Here is a 17,466-nt window from a genome sequence, read left to right as displayed (position 1 = left end):
TGACTGATAGACTAACACTTTCACTTACAAGACCAAAAAAAAAAAAAAAATTTAAGACTAAACTCTTGAATCTGGAAGGGCAAAGAAAGGATCCTCCCCTAGAGAATCCAGAAGGAATATGATCCTGCTGCCCACAGCTTGATTTTAGTCTTATAAGATCCTTTTTGGACTTCTGATCTCTAGAACTTCTGATCTCCAGAACTGTAAGACAATAAATTGTGTTTTAGCAAAAAAAAAAAACCCAACAACAACGATTTAAGCCTATAATAAATGGATAACAATGTCACATTTGATGTGATCACAGGAGGTCTGGGGAGGTAGGTGGGAAGATGATGAATTTGGCTTTGGACCTGTTGAGTTTGACCTCCACAGATGGCCAAGAAGTAACCAGAAATAGAAACCCGAGGCTCTCCAGAAAGACCTGCTAGTAGGACGAGCTACAGGAAGCTCTGCCTTGTGTTTCTGTGGGGTGTCCATCACTAAATGTGATTTTGGAGAGATTTTCCCAGTGAGCATTTGGGGAGATGCCTGCTTCAGCAAACCACATGTCCTTGGGTCTTCAGTCAGCCTGTTGCCAGGCTGGTTGCACTGGCCTACCGCGGCAGTCCTCTGTGTATCTGGTCCCAGGGAGAGACATTGGCCTGGAGAGATTTGGACGTGTTGGCACGCAGATCCTAGACTGCAAACATTGCAACCAGGCAATCTCATGCTGTCCCAAGCTTTTCTTCAAAGCTTGGTTCCCCGAACCCACAAATAACTCAGCTCATAAAAAACACTTGAAAAAATAGCTAATATGCAACCAGCCCAGTGTTTTTCTTCTTGACTAATGTTCGCAAAAAAACACCAAGAAGAAGCGGGGCCAGGTACATGTCAAGTGTATGGACGTGTTCCCCTCTGATTATAAGTTCATGACCTGCTTAAATGCAAGCAAGTCTCCCTTGATGCTGCCACCCCTCCTGGTGCTACTGTTCCTCTTTGCTTTATAGAATGACTTTTCCATTTATCAGAGAAAATGTAGCCCCTATTAAAGAGAATATGACACAGAAAGCATGCTCATCAGGGATGCAAATGGTGAAGATCAGTTTTGATATGTTCCCAGCTGTTAAACAAGTCAAAAAGGCATTAAAAGCAAGTTTACATTTCCTCTGTCAGCTGAGATACAGACACGTTCCCACCTGTAAGAGGCACCTTTACCTCTGATTTTGCCTCTTGTGGTATCAAGGTGGCTTTGATTAAAACTGCATTCCTAGTTGTGTTCTTTAGGAAGAACTCAATTGTAATGCGATGGTGTCCTGCTCTTGAATTTCTATTCACATGTTTTAAAGGCGCTGAGTCTATGCCTTGGGTGGAAGGGTTGGTGTGCATTTTAAGACCAAAGCATTTGAACCCAAACACCTCTGCAGCTGTGCAGCAGAAATAGCCTGGTGCTCAACAGACAGGGTACTCAGAGAGCTGCTGGGTCTAGGGGCTCAGATTCTGGATCTGTTTCACATGATTTGCATCAGTACTTTGCCCTTGAACTCCTGACGTGATCCCCACTCTGGCTTCACACAACCTTTTGCAAGCCCAGTGGTAAGTCAAGTCTGAAGTCTTGACTCCATTAGATTGTTGCAAACATTAAATGTGAGAAGCTTATAGTTCTCTGCAGTCACAAAATAAAACTTCTTACACTAGATTAATGAACAGAAAATTCCTACTGTTTCTGAAATATTATTATAACTTAGCTTCCCATACTGGGAAATGCATTTATCTGTGGTTTGTTGCTGGGTTGCAACTATTCCTACCTGGGATAAAGCACACAAGTTTCAAGAAGCCAAGTGGCAGAAAGAAAGAATACACAGACTTTTGTTATGTGGCTTCAAACACCAACAAAGGAATCCACAGGTTTGTGTTATTCTCAGAGACTCAGTTTCCTTTGAGATATATGCCCTCTTCCCCTCTCCCCCACCCAAAAAGCAAAACCAAAAAGGTTTTACCTTCATTCCACAGAAGCATTCTAGTGCCAGAGCAAAAACATGTGTGTTCAAGCCTTACACGCTCACGCCCTACGTTTACATGGAACTCTATACCACGACCTCTACTCCTGGCAGCGAACCAAGATAAACCTGAGTTCCCTTTTCTTTGTTTGCTCTACCCTCCTGGGCTTTTCTGACAAAGGGGAAAAAAAGCAAAAGGGTGGATACCCAATGTTCGTACCTGACACAAAAGTATAAAACCACTGGTCCCGACTTTTTGGGGAAGTCATGTTCCAAGACTCTTCGATCTAGCTGAAGCCAGTTCAAGTGTCCCCTGTGGAAAAGAGAGACCAGTGGATTAGACCTTTGGGTGTTGCCAAAGTTACCCGGGATGAAGGTCTATGTCTGCATATATGGTACATGCTGGAGCACAGATACACATGGACCTCTGCTTCACTCTTAAGTTCTAGTAGTTTTCAGACACCAAAGGAAACACTGGAGAAACAGTGCATCAGCAGGAGATACCATGTAACAATCACAGTTGGGGATTTGAGACCCACAGTCCATTTCCTTGATGGCACTGAAATGAAAAGGCAATCATTCTTTTTTTTGTCCTGAATTCCCTGACCACCACAGGGAAGAAAGACAGTCTTTTCTGTCTGAAGGCCTCCAAACACCCTTTAGAAACATGTTAGCAATCTTCACCATATCATGCTGGAAGCAGATTGGGGTACAAAGTGAATCAGAGACAATTTCTTTAAAAATGAAGCATACACCTAGCACAGGACCCAGCCTCTCCACTCCTAGGAATTTACCCAAGAGAAAGGAAAGCAGACATCCATACAATGACTTTCACACACAGATGTTCATGTTATTTGTAATAGCTCGAAACTTGAAACAACCCCAATGTTGATCACAGGGGAATGGACCAATTACGATATAGAAAGGAATACTACCCAGTGACAAAGACAATGAGCTATTAATACACAGAGCAACAAAGATGAATCACAAAATAATTATCCTGAGTGGGAGAAGCCAGACAAACAGAGTACAGATTGTATGATACCATTTATAGAAAACTCTAGAAAGTACAAACTAATCTGGGGCAACAGAAAGCAGATTGGTGGTTGCCAGGGGTGCTTGATGGTGGGATAGTGCGTGTGTGTGGTGGGGGATGAGCAAACCTTTGGGTGTGATGGAGATGTTCATTATCTTGAAAGTGGGGATGGCTTCTTGAGTGCAGACATATCAACACTTAGGAAATTGTAAACTTTAATTGTGTAGTTTACTGCATGTCAATTTTATCTCATTAAAGCTATTTTAAACAGTGAACCGTGGAAATACTTGATGATATGCAAATGGAGTCACTTCTGCATTTCTTTCTTCCTTCCCTTCCTCCCTCCATAAATATTAATTGATCATCTTCTCCAGATAAGGGTCTGGAGATGTAGCAGTAAGCAAAATTGACACAGTCCCTTTACCCCTGATGCTTATATTCTTGTCAGGAGACAGGAACTCAGCAATTATTTTCATGATTAATTCTGCAATTACCAATAGTATGAGGACCTGTAAGGACCTGATCTAGACTGGGGGTCCAAGAAATGCTGCTTGGTGTTTGATTGAGATTTGAAGAATGACAGAAGGAAAGCAAAGAGGAAGAGGAAATAACATTCCAAGCAGTAAGGCCAGCATGTGCAAAGGCCCTGAGGTGGGGAGGAAAACCTGGCACCGTGGTATCATGTGAACAGAAAGGGATGAGGCTGGAGAGTGGGGACCAGGGTCTTGGTGACAAGTTGAGGAGCTTGGTCTTTGAAGAGCAAGACAGAATCATAGAACAAGGACGAGCAAAGGGATCCACCTTGCCCCTTTCCTCTCCTCTCCTTCCCCAGTCTCAGCCCGTCATTCAGAAGGGTTCAGAGTCCCATCATCTCTGTGACTCAGTAAGCCCATGCTGAACAGACACTATTGCACAACATTTCTTCAGGGGCCTGACGCTGTGTAACACTGGTGTTTATAACGTATACACCCATGTGAAAGGCTGTGCTTACTGAACATAAAAGCTGTTGCATCATTGTATTAAAAGGTTTGCTCCTCCAAGCCTCCAAATAATGAAAGCTGGAGGCTTTCCATCTCCATTTTGAGATGTCTTTCAAACCGCACCTTCTGCGCACAAAAATAAACAAACCCCTCTTTCAACTAAGCCCGAGCCCATGGCTCCAGAGATGAGGATGAGGGCTGCCTCAAAAGAGTGTCTGTCGGAGGAACTCTGGCCTCTTTCTCCTCCAGGAATTTTCATCTAGACAAAACATGTTTTTTTATTAACTTTATCTTTCATGTTTAAAGCAGTATCTCAATTCTGAGTACAAGGGTTAAAAAAAAAAAAGAATGGAAAAAAGTTCTCTGTGCAAAACGATTGGACCAACATCTTCCAGAAAGGCAGGATAAATTTTTGTTCGAAAGAACACGGGGTCTGGAAACAGAAAGCCTCAATGCCACCATTGTCTCTGGTCAGACCTGAAATGTTGACAATGCCCCGTGGGGATCATGTTGTTTTAAACCTCTGTGCCTTAACTCATGCTGTTCCCTCTGCCTAGAATGCCCTTCTTCCTCTCCACTGCCCAGCGAAGTCTGGCCCATCCTTCAAGACACAGCTCTCCTGTGTCTCCTCTGGGAAGCCTTCCCTGGTACCCCTTCCTCACACCACACACCAGCCTGGGCTGCGGGTCCTCCTCTAGGTGCTCCAGCACCCATCCTGGGCACAGCTCTGTGGCTGCCCTTCCCGAAGTCCATGGAACTTACTCTGTGTACACACTTTTCCTCAACAGACTTTCTACATATGAAAAACACAGAGAGATCTACTCCCTCAGGTAACAGTGTGTGCATTTTTGATTAACTGGAAGGTAAGACAAACAGACCTCATTATCAAGGTGTAATAACCCACAGTCTCCCTCCACCCCCACTTTGGCCTCTGAAAATGTCCAAAGTCTTCCAGGATCCTCTCTTTGTGCTCAGCCTCCTGCAAACACGTCATATGCACGCTCACCCCAGTACTTCGATCATTTGGTTTCTCCTCCTTGGAACATTCTCTCCATCCTCTTTATCTGAATGCTAGCCACTGTTCAAGGTCAAGTTCAAATCTTACTTTTAGTGAAGCCTTCTAATTGCCTAAGTCTGGGTTTTCTTTCCAATGTCTCCAGAGCTTCTGGTTTGTGTCATCTGCAAGGCATTTAGCAGAGCCTAGTACAATTAGTTATTTAAAAAATAGGACCTGTTTCTACAGCTCAGTTATGATTTCAACATATAAACAGAATCATCCCTAGAACATAGCATAGCACTTGGCAAATATTATGGACGCCGAAGTACTTGCGCACTGGTTAGATGACTACCTCTGTAAGAAGCTGAGGTGCGCCCTGATCTCAACTTACAAAAGTGACTGAGTGACAGCACTGAGAGGTCAGTGCCACTGAAGGGAAAGTTTAATGTTCCTCATGGTTTCCTGGAAATGAGAGGCACCCACCCCATGCAGGGTCATGAGAAGAAGCTCCAGTGTTGTTCATGAGGCAGAACGGAATATGGGGAGGACACAGGAAGAGACTTCACTGGGGTTTTCATGGAAAAGGCATGAGGGACAGCTTAGGACTGGCTAGCCTGAACAGTGCTGGTGGAACCTGAGTCTTCAGAACTATCCCTGGTTCTCTGGTAACTGGCTCTGGGGTGATTAAGGATGGGAGGGGGAGTACTGGCTTGGGGTTTGGGAGTTACTTAAAGGAAGTGGTTCAGAGTGTGGCCTCAGGGTCACAGAACTTTGGCTGTTAGTTTGGGATGGAATGGAAACAGCTTTAGCTGTTAGTTTGGCCCTGTAACTAATGATCCCAAACAAATACAGAATCTGTAAAAACTCAGAACAGAAATTTATCCAATGACCATGCAGATTTAAATTTTAATCATTTGCCTTGCAATAACTCCTGATAAAGAGTCTGGTGAGACTAACCTTTTCCAGAATCTTGCAAGAGAGAGACTAGAATGGTGCACAGCAATTTTCCTATGGTCCCAAATGCAAGGAATAAGGAGGAATCGAGATGGAATGTTCTACCTGTGCCCTGAGGATCCATCAATGGGTCAGGCTTGAGAAATTCTCATTCCACCCAAGGGCACAACATTTCTAACCACTCAGAGTGCTGGGGATTTGACCTGGGGGCCATAATTCACTTGGTGGAGAACCTGAAAGTGGGAACCCTTTGAAGAAATACAGACCATGTTACTAGGGTACCACTCTACGGGGTTTGCTCATTGCCCATCTTCTTCATCCATGTTAATGGAGAACAAACAGATGGATCCCACTTCCCTAGGTAATTTCACTGCCCACACTAAACTTTTTAAAAGAACATTATAGGGATGAATTCCTTGGTTCCCAGCCATGTATTAGTTCAGCATTGATCAAACCATGAAATGACTAGATTAAGAAAATGGTCAAAAAGCAGAAAGAACAAGGAGGCCAGAATTCCCCCGTAACTGAATAGTTGGCCTTGGAGAGAAAATGAACTTCCTCCCCCTACTTCCTCTACTCAGATTCCTCAACCCCACTTCTGCAAGGAATGACAGTGCACACACACACACACACACACACACACACACACGGGGTTCTGAAATCCTCGGGGAGGGCTCTTCCTGCACCTGGAGTCCCGCGACCCTTCGACTTTATGTGCCTGTAAAATCTCTCCACTACAAAGGGGCTACAAAAGGAAAGACTGAGGCACCAGTAACCCACCCTGGGTCCCTGAGGATAAGTGCTCAACATCTGGGCAAAAGCTAAGGGATAGATTAAAAAGGAAACAAAATCTCACTTCAATTTCCATGCATTAAAATATTTTCTGCTGATTGCGTTGGGTTCAAGGTCACATTTTTCTACACCCAACAGTATCAAGGATAAGGATTCCTCACTGTCCGTGATTTTTTTTTCCTTATGTAACACCTCTCGTTCCCAACATCAGGTCTCTTCCTCAACCTTTCTTTTTCTTTTCTTTAAGCTTAGGTAGGATGGGAAGCAAAGAGTAGAAGAAGCATTTTCTCTGTACAGTTTAACTAAGAGATGCCTGATAGCTTGGGTTTCATTATCTCATTGATTTTTCATTTGAGAATTCACATCAGTACATTGACCTATAACAAAGCAAAAAAAAAAAAAAAGTCCCAGGAGATGCTCAAGGTATTTTTGTTATTGCTTGACTGATAACTATCTTTAAAGCTGAGCAAGATAACACCTATTGGTTTATGGCGGCAATAGGTCAAACTGTTGGGTCAGTATTAAATATGCAATTGCTTCTAGGCAACAGAAATTGGATGCATTTATTTAACAGATTGCTTTTAGCGTCTCCATACAATACAAATAGATTTTTGGTTCAAGGAAGCTTTAATGGAGAAGGCCTTAAAGGGAGCTTTGTTTGTAGAGAATCACTGGGGTAGGGGTGTGTGATAAGTCTATCTGAACCCAACAGTCTTGAACCCCAGGGGAGAATGAGACTCGGTGCCTTTTAGAGGTTTTTATTGTAGACAACTGATTCTTAGGGAATGCGCTTCCAAAAAATGTCAAAGCAAGAAGATGAAGTTCTTTTAGGTGTTACTAGATGGAGAGGCTAGGTTTGAAGTTCTTCAAAAGGAAGATTTCTGCTCTTCATTCAGTCCAGTGTCTTAGGGTCAGAAGTATGTGTGCTCAGCAAGGACAGCTAGGAATACTGGTTTAGCTAGACTCCCTCAAAGAGTGGCTTTCAAGAGTGTGTGTGTGTGTGTGTGTGTGTGTGTGTGTGTGTGTCTACAAGAGAGAGACACACACACAGATGAAGTTTAAGAGAAGGAATATATAGGGAGCCTGGATGACTAAATCATGGGCTATTTTGTCCATCTGAATTTATGCCTTTAATTTTTTTTATTACACACAGAGGGATTGTTTGCTCTACAGTGTCCTCTGAAGGCTACTCAAAATTTTCTTTTCTAGCATCTCCTACCTATAACTTAAATATTTATTGCCTAAACTACAAATACAAGCTCTCCAAGTGGTCACAGGCCAGTTACTTCTGTATCTCCAGACTCAGTAGTTGATGCTAAATAAACATTTGCTGAGAAGTGAATACACTGGCTTTAGATAAGCCCCATAGATCAATATTGCTGTTGGTTCCATGACTGCCCTCCACGTCTGGACGCTGCTCCCGCCGTAACTGAACAATCTTTGTATCCAATGAGAATTCACCTAGGCCAGGCCTGGGTTCCCCTGTACTTTGGGAGGCTTTGGGAGGAAAAGGTCAGGAGAAAGATTGGATTCCTAAGACCCCTTCTGGTTGCCTCATTCTTTTTTCTCTTAGCTGCACACAGGAAGAGTTCTGCTAAAGCCCTTTTCTGGTTCTGAACAGAAGGTCCTGTTGTTTGCCACGGCGTCTGAAGGTCTCAGCGGGCTGTCTCCGAGGGGTAATGAACGCTGAATGCCACGTTCCCAGAAGCAGCTATTACAACCCGGGCACCGAGGTTGTAGCCATTGATTTTCTCCTTGGTCGCACAGTACTGAGCATTTAATGAATGGAAATCCCAAACCTATTTCCAAATAAATTACATTCCCAGGGCTGCAACTTGTGGTGGTTTCTTCTGCAATTGGAAAACCGCTTTTCTGCTTTTTTAAATTGCACATCAGCTTGTGACTGGGGATGCTCATCGACTAGCCCCTTTTCACATGTCTCGGTCCATGCTGGTCCTGGTTCTAGTCAAGGGTTACAGGACTCAAAGGTGCTGCTGAACCGAGGGTTCTCTTCATTGTCCTGGCATTGGGTCTAAAACGGATGCAATTCCAGTGTGATATGGGCATTTAATTAACCAGATAAATAACACTCCCTTATCAGTACCTATCCACGGCTCAATTAATCAAGACACAGCATGTCGTTTTTTTAAAAAATCCTTAATCGGTTCTTCAACTTAGATTCTGGCTTCAGAGTGCCTGTGAACCTTCTAAAATTTAAGCACTAATTATTCTGTATGTAAACAATTGTAGGGGTGAGGGAATGTAACTTCTTAAATTTCACAAGGGTCTGTGATTAAATAAGAGGTTAAGAACTATTCATTTTCCTAATTGGTACGTGAGAATACACTGGAACTGTACATGGCTTTGAAATGTGCAACAATGGCTTAACTGAGTTTTGTATCTTTCTCCTTCAACTTTCTAAATACTTCTTAAAGTGTTCTTACACAGATACTCATTTACAACATTTGACAAACAATCCTTAAAATTTATGACAGGAAATTAAAATTAAAATTTAAATATGTTACAATTAATCATGACTTCACCTTGATGGGTATTTGACTAATAGCCCTAATAGCCTAAAAGCTGTTCAGTTATTGCTGTTGATGGTGGGATCCTCTGTCAACTTTTTTATTTTAAAAATGGAAAACTTGGGTGTTACAGGTGTTTGCCTATGCCAATATTCTGTAATAACCTAAATGGGAAAAGAGTTTGAAAAAGAATAGATATATCTATACATATAACTGAATTACTTTGCTGTACACCTATACATTGTAAATCAACTATAGTCCAATATAAAATAAAAAAATTTAAAAATTAAACACTTGGGTGTTATCCATGCTTGCCTATGTCCAAACTCGTTGAGCTGTACACTTTAAGTATGTGCTGTGCTCGCTTAGTCGTGTTCCACTCTTGGTGATGCTTTGTACTGTAGCCCGCCAGACTCCTCTGTCCGTGGGATTTTTCTGGCAAGTATACTGGAGTGGGTTGCCATTTTCCTCCTCCAGGGGCTCTTCCTGACCCAGGGGTCAAACCTGACTCTCCTGTGGCTCCTGCACTGCAGGCAGATTCTTTACCTTCTGAGCCGCGGGGGAGGCCTTAAATATGTGCAGTTTTGTATGTCAATTTCACCTCAGTAAAGTTTTTCTTTTTAAAAAAGAAACCCAGAGGAACAATGATGACAGAGAATAGATCAGATAACTAAAAATAGGGCTTTACATATTTAAATTATACCATCAGAACCATGACTTATGAAAAAAATCAGCCTGAGTGTTGAAATAGCAGTGGGAATATTTCAAAAATAACATACAAAAATAACTTTCCTTAAAGATGAATGTTAGTGTTTGATAAATGAAAATCTCGGTTATTCTATTTGCACTCTAGCAAACACGAAATCTGAAGTTCTGAGTGGGTTCTTAACAGGTTTCCAGAATCTGGAATGGGGAAGAGTTTATAACTTTGCAGCCTCATGGCATGAGTCCTGATGGGCCTCAAATATTCAAAGTTAGAATGAACTCAGCTTCTCTTCCTGGATCTGGAGGGAGGGGGCAGAGACAACTTACACCAGCATCCCTCTGCTCTATGAAAGCGGTTTTCAAACTGGCTACACATAAGAATCAACTGGAGAGCTTTAAAAAATCCTCATGCTCAGGCGACACCCTGACCAATTAAATCAGAATTTCTGGGGGTAGGGCCCAGACACTGGCATTTTATAAAGAGTCCAAGGTGAATCCAATGTGGAGTCAAGGTTGAGGACCACATCAGTAGCAAAACATTAATTATTTTAAGATCCAATTTATACTAGGACTTCCCTGGTGGCACAGTGGATGAGAATCTGCCTGGCAACACAGGCAATATGGGTTTGATTCCTGATCCAGGAAGATTCCAAATGCCATGGAGCAACTACATCCAAACACCTCAACTACTAAGCCCGTGTGCTGCAACTAAAGCCCATGTGCCTGGAGCCTGTGCTCCAAAACATGAGGAGCCACCTCAATGAGAAGCCTGAGCACAGAAAACATGAGGAGCCACCTCAATGAGAAGCCTGAGCACAGAAAACATGAGAAGCCACCTCAATGAGAAGCCTGAGCACAGAAAACATGAGAAGCCACCTCAATGAGAAGCCTGAGCACAGCAACGAAAAGTGTAGCCTCTGCTTGCAACTAAAGACTGCATGTGGCAATGAAAACCCAGCCCAAACAAAAATATATAAATAAAATTATATTAAAAAAAACTCACACTAGGCTCTTACTTGGCTTCAGAATATTTTAAAGACTGCTAAAATGTCGTAGTTTGCATGGATCACCACACTTCAGATATTCATTGATAACCATCTACGGACACCTCAGAGATAAACTGGGTGATTGCTTCCAGACCACCAAAATAAAGTGACTGTCACAAAAATGAGAGTCACATGGATTTTTTGGTTTCCCAGTGCATATAAAAGTTATGTTTACACTATACAGTAGCCTATTAACTCCGCAGTAACATTGTCTAAGAAAACAAGGTACATACTTTAATTAAATATACTTCATGGCTAAAAAATGCTAACACTCATCTGAGCCTTCTGTGAGTTGTAATCTTTTTTACAAGAGTAACATCAAAGATCACCGATCACTGCTACTGCTGCTACTGCTAAGTCACTTCAGTCGTGTCCGACTCTGTGCGACCCCATAGACGGCAGCCCACTAGGCTCCCCGTCCCTGGGATTCTCCAGGCAAGAACACTGGAGTGGGTTGCCACTGCCTTCTCCAATGCATGAAAGTGAAAAGTGAAATTGAAGTCGCTCAGTCGTGTCTGACTCTTAGAGACCCCATGGACTGCAGCCTACCAGGCTCCTCCATTCATGGGATTTTCCAGGCAAGAGTACTGGAGTGGGGTGCCATTTCCTTCTCCATCACCGATCACAGACAACCATAAAAAATACAGTAAAAATGAAAAAGTTTGAAGTATTGTGAGAATTACCAGACCATATGACAGAGACACAAGATGAGCAAATGCTGTTGGAAAAATGGCACTGACCGACTTGCTCAATGAAGGGTTACCACACAAACCTTCAATCTGTAAAAAACAGAGTATCTGTGAAGTGCAATAAAATAAACCATAAAAAAACAAAGTTCGCCTGTATATCTTTTTATTTGTGCAGAGTTATTAAAAATAAAAGGGGCTAAATGCACTTGAATCCAGAAATAGAAAAAGACATTCAGTGGGAAAAGTGGTGAAATTTGAATAAAGTCTGTAGTTAAGTTACTCACAGTATCAATACCAAGGTTAATGTCTTAGTTTTGATACTTATCACACAGTATTTATGATATTCACATTAGGGGAAGCTGGGTAAGGGGTATATGAGAATTCTGTACTATCTTTGCAGCTTTTCTGTATAACCAATTATTTCTACATAAAAATTTTAAAAATTGAATTACAAAAAACAGAAGATAGACCTAGTACTAATCCTGCATTGATTAACTAATGGTAGGAAATATCCCTGGACACAGAGTCTGGCACTGTGGCCTTGGACACTATTAATGAATGCAACTTAGGGGTGAAAGGAACTTAGAGAATCTTCCAGTTTCGTCTACATTTTGTTTCATATTTCTTTTCTCCATGCCCATCCAGAGCCTACGAAATGTCATCAACAGCATTTCACACTGAAAGACTCACTGACTATACACCAGTCACATACTGTACTATTAGGAATTATAACACTGCTGGCAACTCCTAACACTAGTGCAGTATTTTATAGCTTATAGCACTTTTTTCTTCTTTTTTTTGGCTGCACCATGCAGCATGAGGGACCTTAAGTTCCCTAACAAGGGATGGAATTGGTGCCCCCTGCACTGGGAGAGTGGAGTCTTAACCACTGAACTGGCTGGGAAGTCCCTACAGCACTTTATAAGTCTTGTTTTGATCTGAATTGGGAAAAAGGCAAATGCATGGGGTATGCCATGGATTGTAATAAAGGATGAAAGTTCAACTGCATTTTATTATTAAATACACAGTGTAGTACCCGCAGAAATCACACACACACAACCACACAACCCAATACACATGCATAATTAGAATATCCAGTTATTAAATGATCTGGCATTACTGTCTAGCAGTGCCCAGTGTGAGAGCTGAGGCAGGATACAGGACAAGGACAGTGGTTACCGACGTATTATCACCACCCTAGACACTTCCCTGGTGGCTCAAACGGTAAAGAATCTACCTGCAATGCGGAAGACCTAGGTTTGATCCCTGGGTCAGGAAGATCCCTTGGAGTAGGGCATGGCAACCCACTCCAGTATTCTTGCCTGGAGAATTCCATGGACAGAGGAGCCTGTCGGGCTACAATCCATGGAGTCACAAAGAGTCGTACATGACTGAGCACCTAAGCACACCGCACAGACCAAGCCTCACCCACAGGCACCATTCTTTGGTCACAGCTTTCATTCATTCCTTTCCCACCAAGAAAAGGAGCAAAGGTCAGATGACCAAAGAGGCCATGAGCCAACGCCTTGGCCCCAGGTGTGGTCAGCCCTTGACTGACAATGGCCTGAGTCACGGCCACCCCTGCCTTCCCTTTGTTCTGTCTCCTCATCCTGGTCTCTCCGAGGCTGGTTCCTGGTTTCCTAGGGGTCCCTGATACTCACTGTTCCCTGGTGAGTCAGGCCCACCTGCCATCTCTTTTCCAGGAACTGTCTGCCAGCTGCAAAGTCTTGTCTACCGATCTCGGCTGGCTGTCCACCACTTCTACCATCGCCAGAGGAGCCCTCCCACCCACACCCAGGTGAAGAGGTTGGTGGTGGCCACTCTTCCTCTGGACGATGCCAGACGATGGTTCATATCCTGCCTATCACCCCCACCCTCCCCAACAGGGCTCTCCAGCCGCCAGTTCACAGTCCAGGGAGAGGGACCCTTTCCGCCAGCCTGCGTGCCTCCAGCCTGCGTGCACGTGTACACACACAGACACAGGCACACACACACAGACACACACACACTTTCCCCACCGGCCTGGGGAGCCAGGAGGTCAAGACCTGGAACAGACAGACATAAACACACACACACTTTCCCCACCAGCCCAGGGAGCCTGGGGCAGACGGGCTCCATTCGATGGGACAGGTGGGTGGTGCTGGGTGGTTTTCCTGCTTTCATCTCTCCTGGGAGCAGAGGGACTTTCTCCCTGATGTTCATTTCTTCCTGGCTGGTGCCATTAGGGCTGTGATCTGAAACCTTCAGCAGGTGTATTTTTTCCTCCTGGGCCCAGGACAATAAGCTCGTTCTCTGACTTGTTTATCCAAAAGGGAAGTCGAATTGGGACCCATCTTGAGTTCACTGGCTCTCTGAGAAGAGGAAACATACTTGGGAAATGTGAACAATGGGATATGATGAATTGAAACTGTGGTTTCCTTCTAATTAGTGAAAAATGTCTGAGTACCAGTTGAGAAGGTTACAGTGGTTTTCAGGAGAAAGGGTAGAAAACAAGTACATTCATGAAAGTGGTTATTCTCCATGTATATTTGTACATTTGTCTTAAAGCATTTTTGAAAATTACTTCGCTGGCTCTTTCCCATCATAGCCCTCCAGGTCACAGCCCTGTTTACGAGGTCCCACCCGCAGGCACAGCAATCCTTCTAGACCAGGAGCAAGCAGTCCTGCCTCCCTTCCGGCTCTGTTCTCCGAGGCTCCAGGGCCAGGGGCAGCCTGTTCCTCCTGACTTTCTGGAGCCAGGTGTGACTCTGCCCCCAATACTGCTCACACTGCCACCTGAAAGGTTGCTAATTTAGAGGGCTGATAATCTGCCCAGTCTGCCCCAGACAGTCCCAACTTACACCCTCTTTTACCCACAGTGTCCTGATATGGATGATAAATGCTACGGCCGCCCCATCCACCTGCGGCTCCCGGAGGGTCCTCGCACATATACACCTGATCATCTCTCCCACCGACCAATGTGGATGCCTCCAGTCCTTGCTCTTGAGCCCAACCTGCTTCAGTGGGACCTGCCTCCCAGAGTCGTCTTGTCCAGATGCTAACCTAACCCTAATCTATTAATGTTTTAGGACATCATCTCTGTAATTCTAAGGATCTGGAGGAGCATGTATGCAAGTGTGTGTGTGTGTGTATGTACAGAGGAGCAAGAACTGTAAAACATTTGCTTAGAACAGTGTATCGAGGAATTTGTGCAGGTGTACACTGTACTCTTTTATTAACAATATATTAAGAAGGAAATTGAAATTTTAGTAAAGATACTCCTTCCTTGTGTTGCAAAACACCACTTTAGAGAGCCAAATTGAAAGATCACTGAACACAAATGTACTTTTCATCAGATGAGCAGTCTGAATTTTCCATTTTTATAGTCTACTTCATCGTTGACAGTGAAACTGCACAGATAACTCTTCATTTTGAATTTATCATCGCATTGACTTCCTGTTATTGTTATTCCAGCACTGGAAAGAAATGCTGCATTTCCAGACGTTTTCGTTTAACTCTAACAGAAAACAAACCCAGACAAATCTTTTTTTAAAAAGAAACATTTCAGTTCTGAACACGCACCGGCTTGATTATAAGAACTGGTTTACCTAATAATTTCATAATATGAGCATCATCCTAATTATATCCCTTGGCTGTTCCAGGCATGATCACAAGGCCTTTGAAATTCAAATGATGAACTTGGACTGACCCTGAACCATGAGACCTACGTGGCCTGCAGCAGCCTCCACTGCGGACAGTTGAGACAGTGCGATTTCGGGTTCCACATTTTCCCTTCGGGTTCTCTGAACACGTGGGTACTTACGTCTCATCCGTGAAGGCAATTCCAAAGTATTCCTTCTCCTTCAGGTTGAAGTGAGAGGCCACGAGGTCAAGCAGCTCCTTGGCCAAAAGCTTGGGCTGGAGAGAGAACAAAATGGGAGAGTAAGAGACGAGAGATTCCGTTTCCTGAAACATGCGATCTCAATCTCATATTTCTTGAAGGGAATGTCTCAAAGTTCAAGAACATCGATACACATGGTTTTTATAAAACCCAAGGAGTTGACAGTGAGGACAGGGCCATCAGTGGACTGAGACCTTCTGCCCTGTTTCCTGGTAGTTTGTTCTATCAACAAATGCTACTTGCTCATTGACAAGGCTGTCAGAGCTCACAGCTCTCCCCCCCACCCCCCACAGGAGAACATTTTATACTGAGTTGACATGAAGATATCTTATTAAAAAAAAAAAAATATATATATATATATATATACACACACAAGAAAGTGAACGTGAAGCCGCTCAGTGATGTCCGACTGTTTGCGACCCCATGGACTACAGTCCACCAGGCTCCTCCGTCCATGGGATTTTCCAGGCAAGAGTACTGGAGTGGGTTGCCATTTCCTTCTCCAGGAGATCTTCCCAACCCAGGCATTGAACCCGGGTCTCCCACATTGTAGGCAGACACTTTACCATCTGAACCACCAGGGAAGTCCCTTATATAAATACATAGTCATACATATGTAATGGGCTACCCTGGTGGCTCAGATGGTAAAGAATCTGCCATGCAAGAGACATGGGTTCGATCCCTGGGTCGGGAACATCCTATGGAGAAGGAAATGGCTGCCCACTCCAGTATTCTTCCTGAGAAATCCCATGGACTGAGGAGCCTGGCAGGCTACAGTTCATGGTGTCACAAAGAGCCAGACAAAACTAAGCAACTAACACTAACATATGTAATATATATATGCTGTGACATACATCAAATATATATTGCATAACACAAATGTTATATAATACTATAATATATTAATACTATAATTAATATATTATAGAATGTGAAGATAGATATATTGGTTTGGTCAATAAGCTCATTTTGATTTTCACATAAGATATAATGGAAAAACTTGAACTTTGTAGCCAACCTAATATATATATATATATACCATGCACTTATATAGTATTTGCTATGTGCTATCTGCTATGTGCTAGGGCCTATTCCAAGCACATTACAAACACCAGCTTCTTTAACCCTCATCACAACTCTATAAGGTGGTTCTATTATTAATTCCATTGTATGGGGAGGAAACAGGTGCCCAAAGATTAAACATCTCTAAGTACTATAGTTGAGATTTGAACTCTGGTTCCAGAGACTACCCTTGACTACACTATGCGTGTGTGTGTGTGTGTGTGTGTGTGTGTGTATGTGTTAGTCGCTCAGTCATGTCCGACTCTTTGGGACCCCATGGACTATATAGCCCACCAGCCTTCTCTGTCCATGGAATTCTCCAGGCAAGAATACTGGAGTAAGTTGCCATTTCCTTCTCCAGGGGATCTTCCCAACCCGGGGATCAAACGAGTGTCTCCTGCATTGGCAAGTGGATTCTTTACCATCTGAGCCACTTGGGAAGCCCTGATCATTCTATATGCTCCCATAATTTAAAATTCAAACAATAAGAGTAACTTCCTGACAGAAATGTTAACATTAAGGCCAGAGAAACTTGAGAATAGTTATTTAAGAATAAACCAAAAATTTGCCTTTCCAAGAATATTTTTATCATCAACTCTTTCCTGAACATCTCTGCCAATCTAAAGGAGTGTGTCAGAGCCTTAGGTATGAAATCATTGTAGCTGTTTGCATTGTCAATACATCCATCACTCTGGCCTATCACTTAAGATGACCACAGACTACCAGGCAAATATTTTATTTTCTTGGGCTCCAAAATCATTGTGGACAGTGACTGCAGTCATGAAATTTAAAGGCGCTTGCTCTTTGGGAAAAAAGCTATG

At 43.2% G+C, this 17,466-nt stretch overlaps 1 protein-coding gene across 12 annotated transcripts in view; it reads right to left on the bottom strand.

The window, feature by feature from the left end:
* FRMD4A (FERM domain containing 4A) overlaps positions 1–17,466 on the bottom strand; it is a 521,947-nt gene that overhangs the window by 158,178 nt on the left and 346,303 nt on the right. For all 12 annotated transcript variants that reach the window (XM_086334274.1, XM_086334272.1, XM_086334273.1 and 9 more), the window contains exons 3-4: positions 15,506–15,600; positions 2,197–2,289 (exon numbers count right to left, since the gene is read on the bottom strand). In XM_086334274.1, the coding sequence (XP_086190400.1) occupies positions 2,197–2,289; positions 15,506–15,600 (188 nt within the window). The remainder of the gene's footprint in view (positions 1–2,196; positions 2,290–15,505; positions 15,601–17,466) is intronic.

Source organism: Bos grunniens, chromosome 13 (assembly GCF_055505025.1).
Source record: "Bos grunniens cultivar Pamir isolate PY7600 chromosome 13, Bosgru_T2T1.0, whole genome shotgun sequence".
Taxonomy (NCBI): domain Eukaryota; kingdom Metazoa; phylum Chordata; class Mammalia; order Artiodactyla; family Bovidae; genus Bos; species Bos grunniens.
Note: the sequence above shows the minus strand (reverse complement) of the source record. Positions and strands in the feature narration are given on the sequence as shown.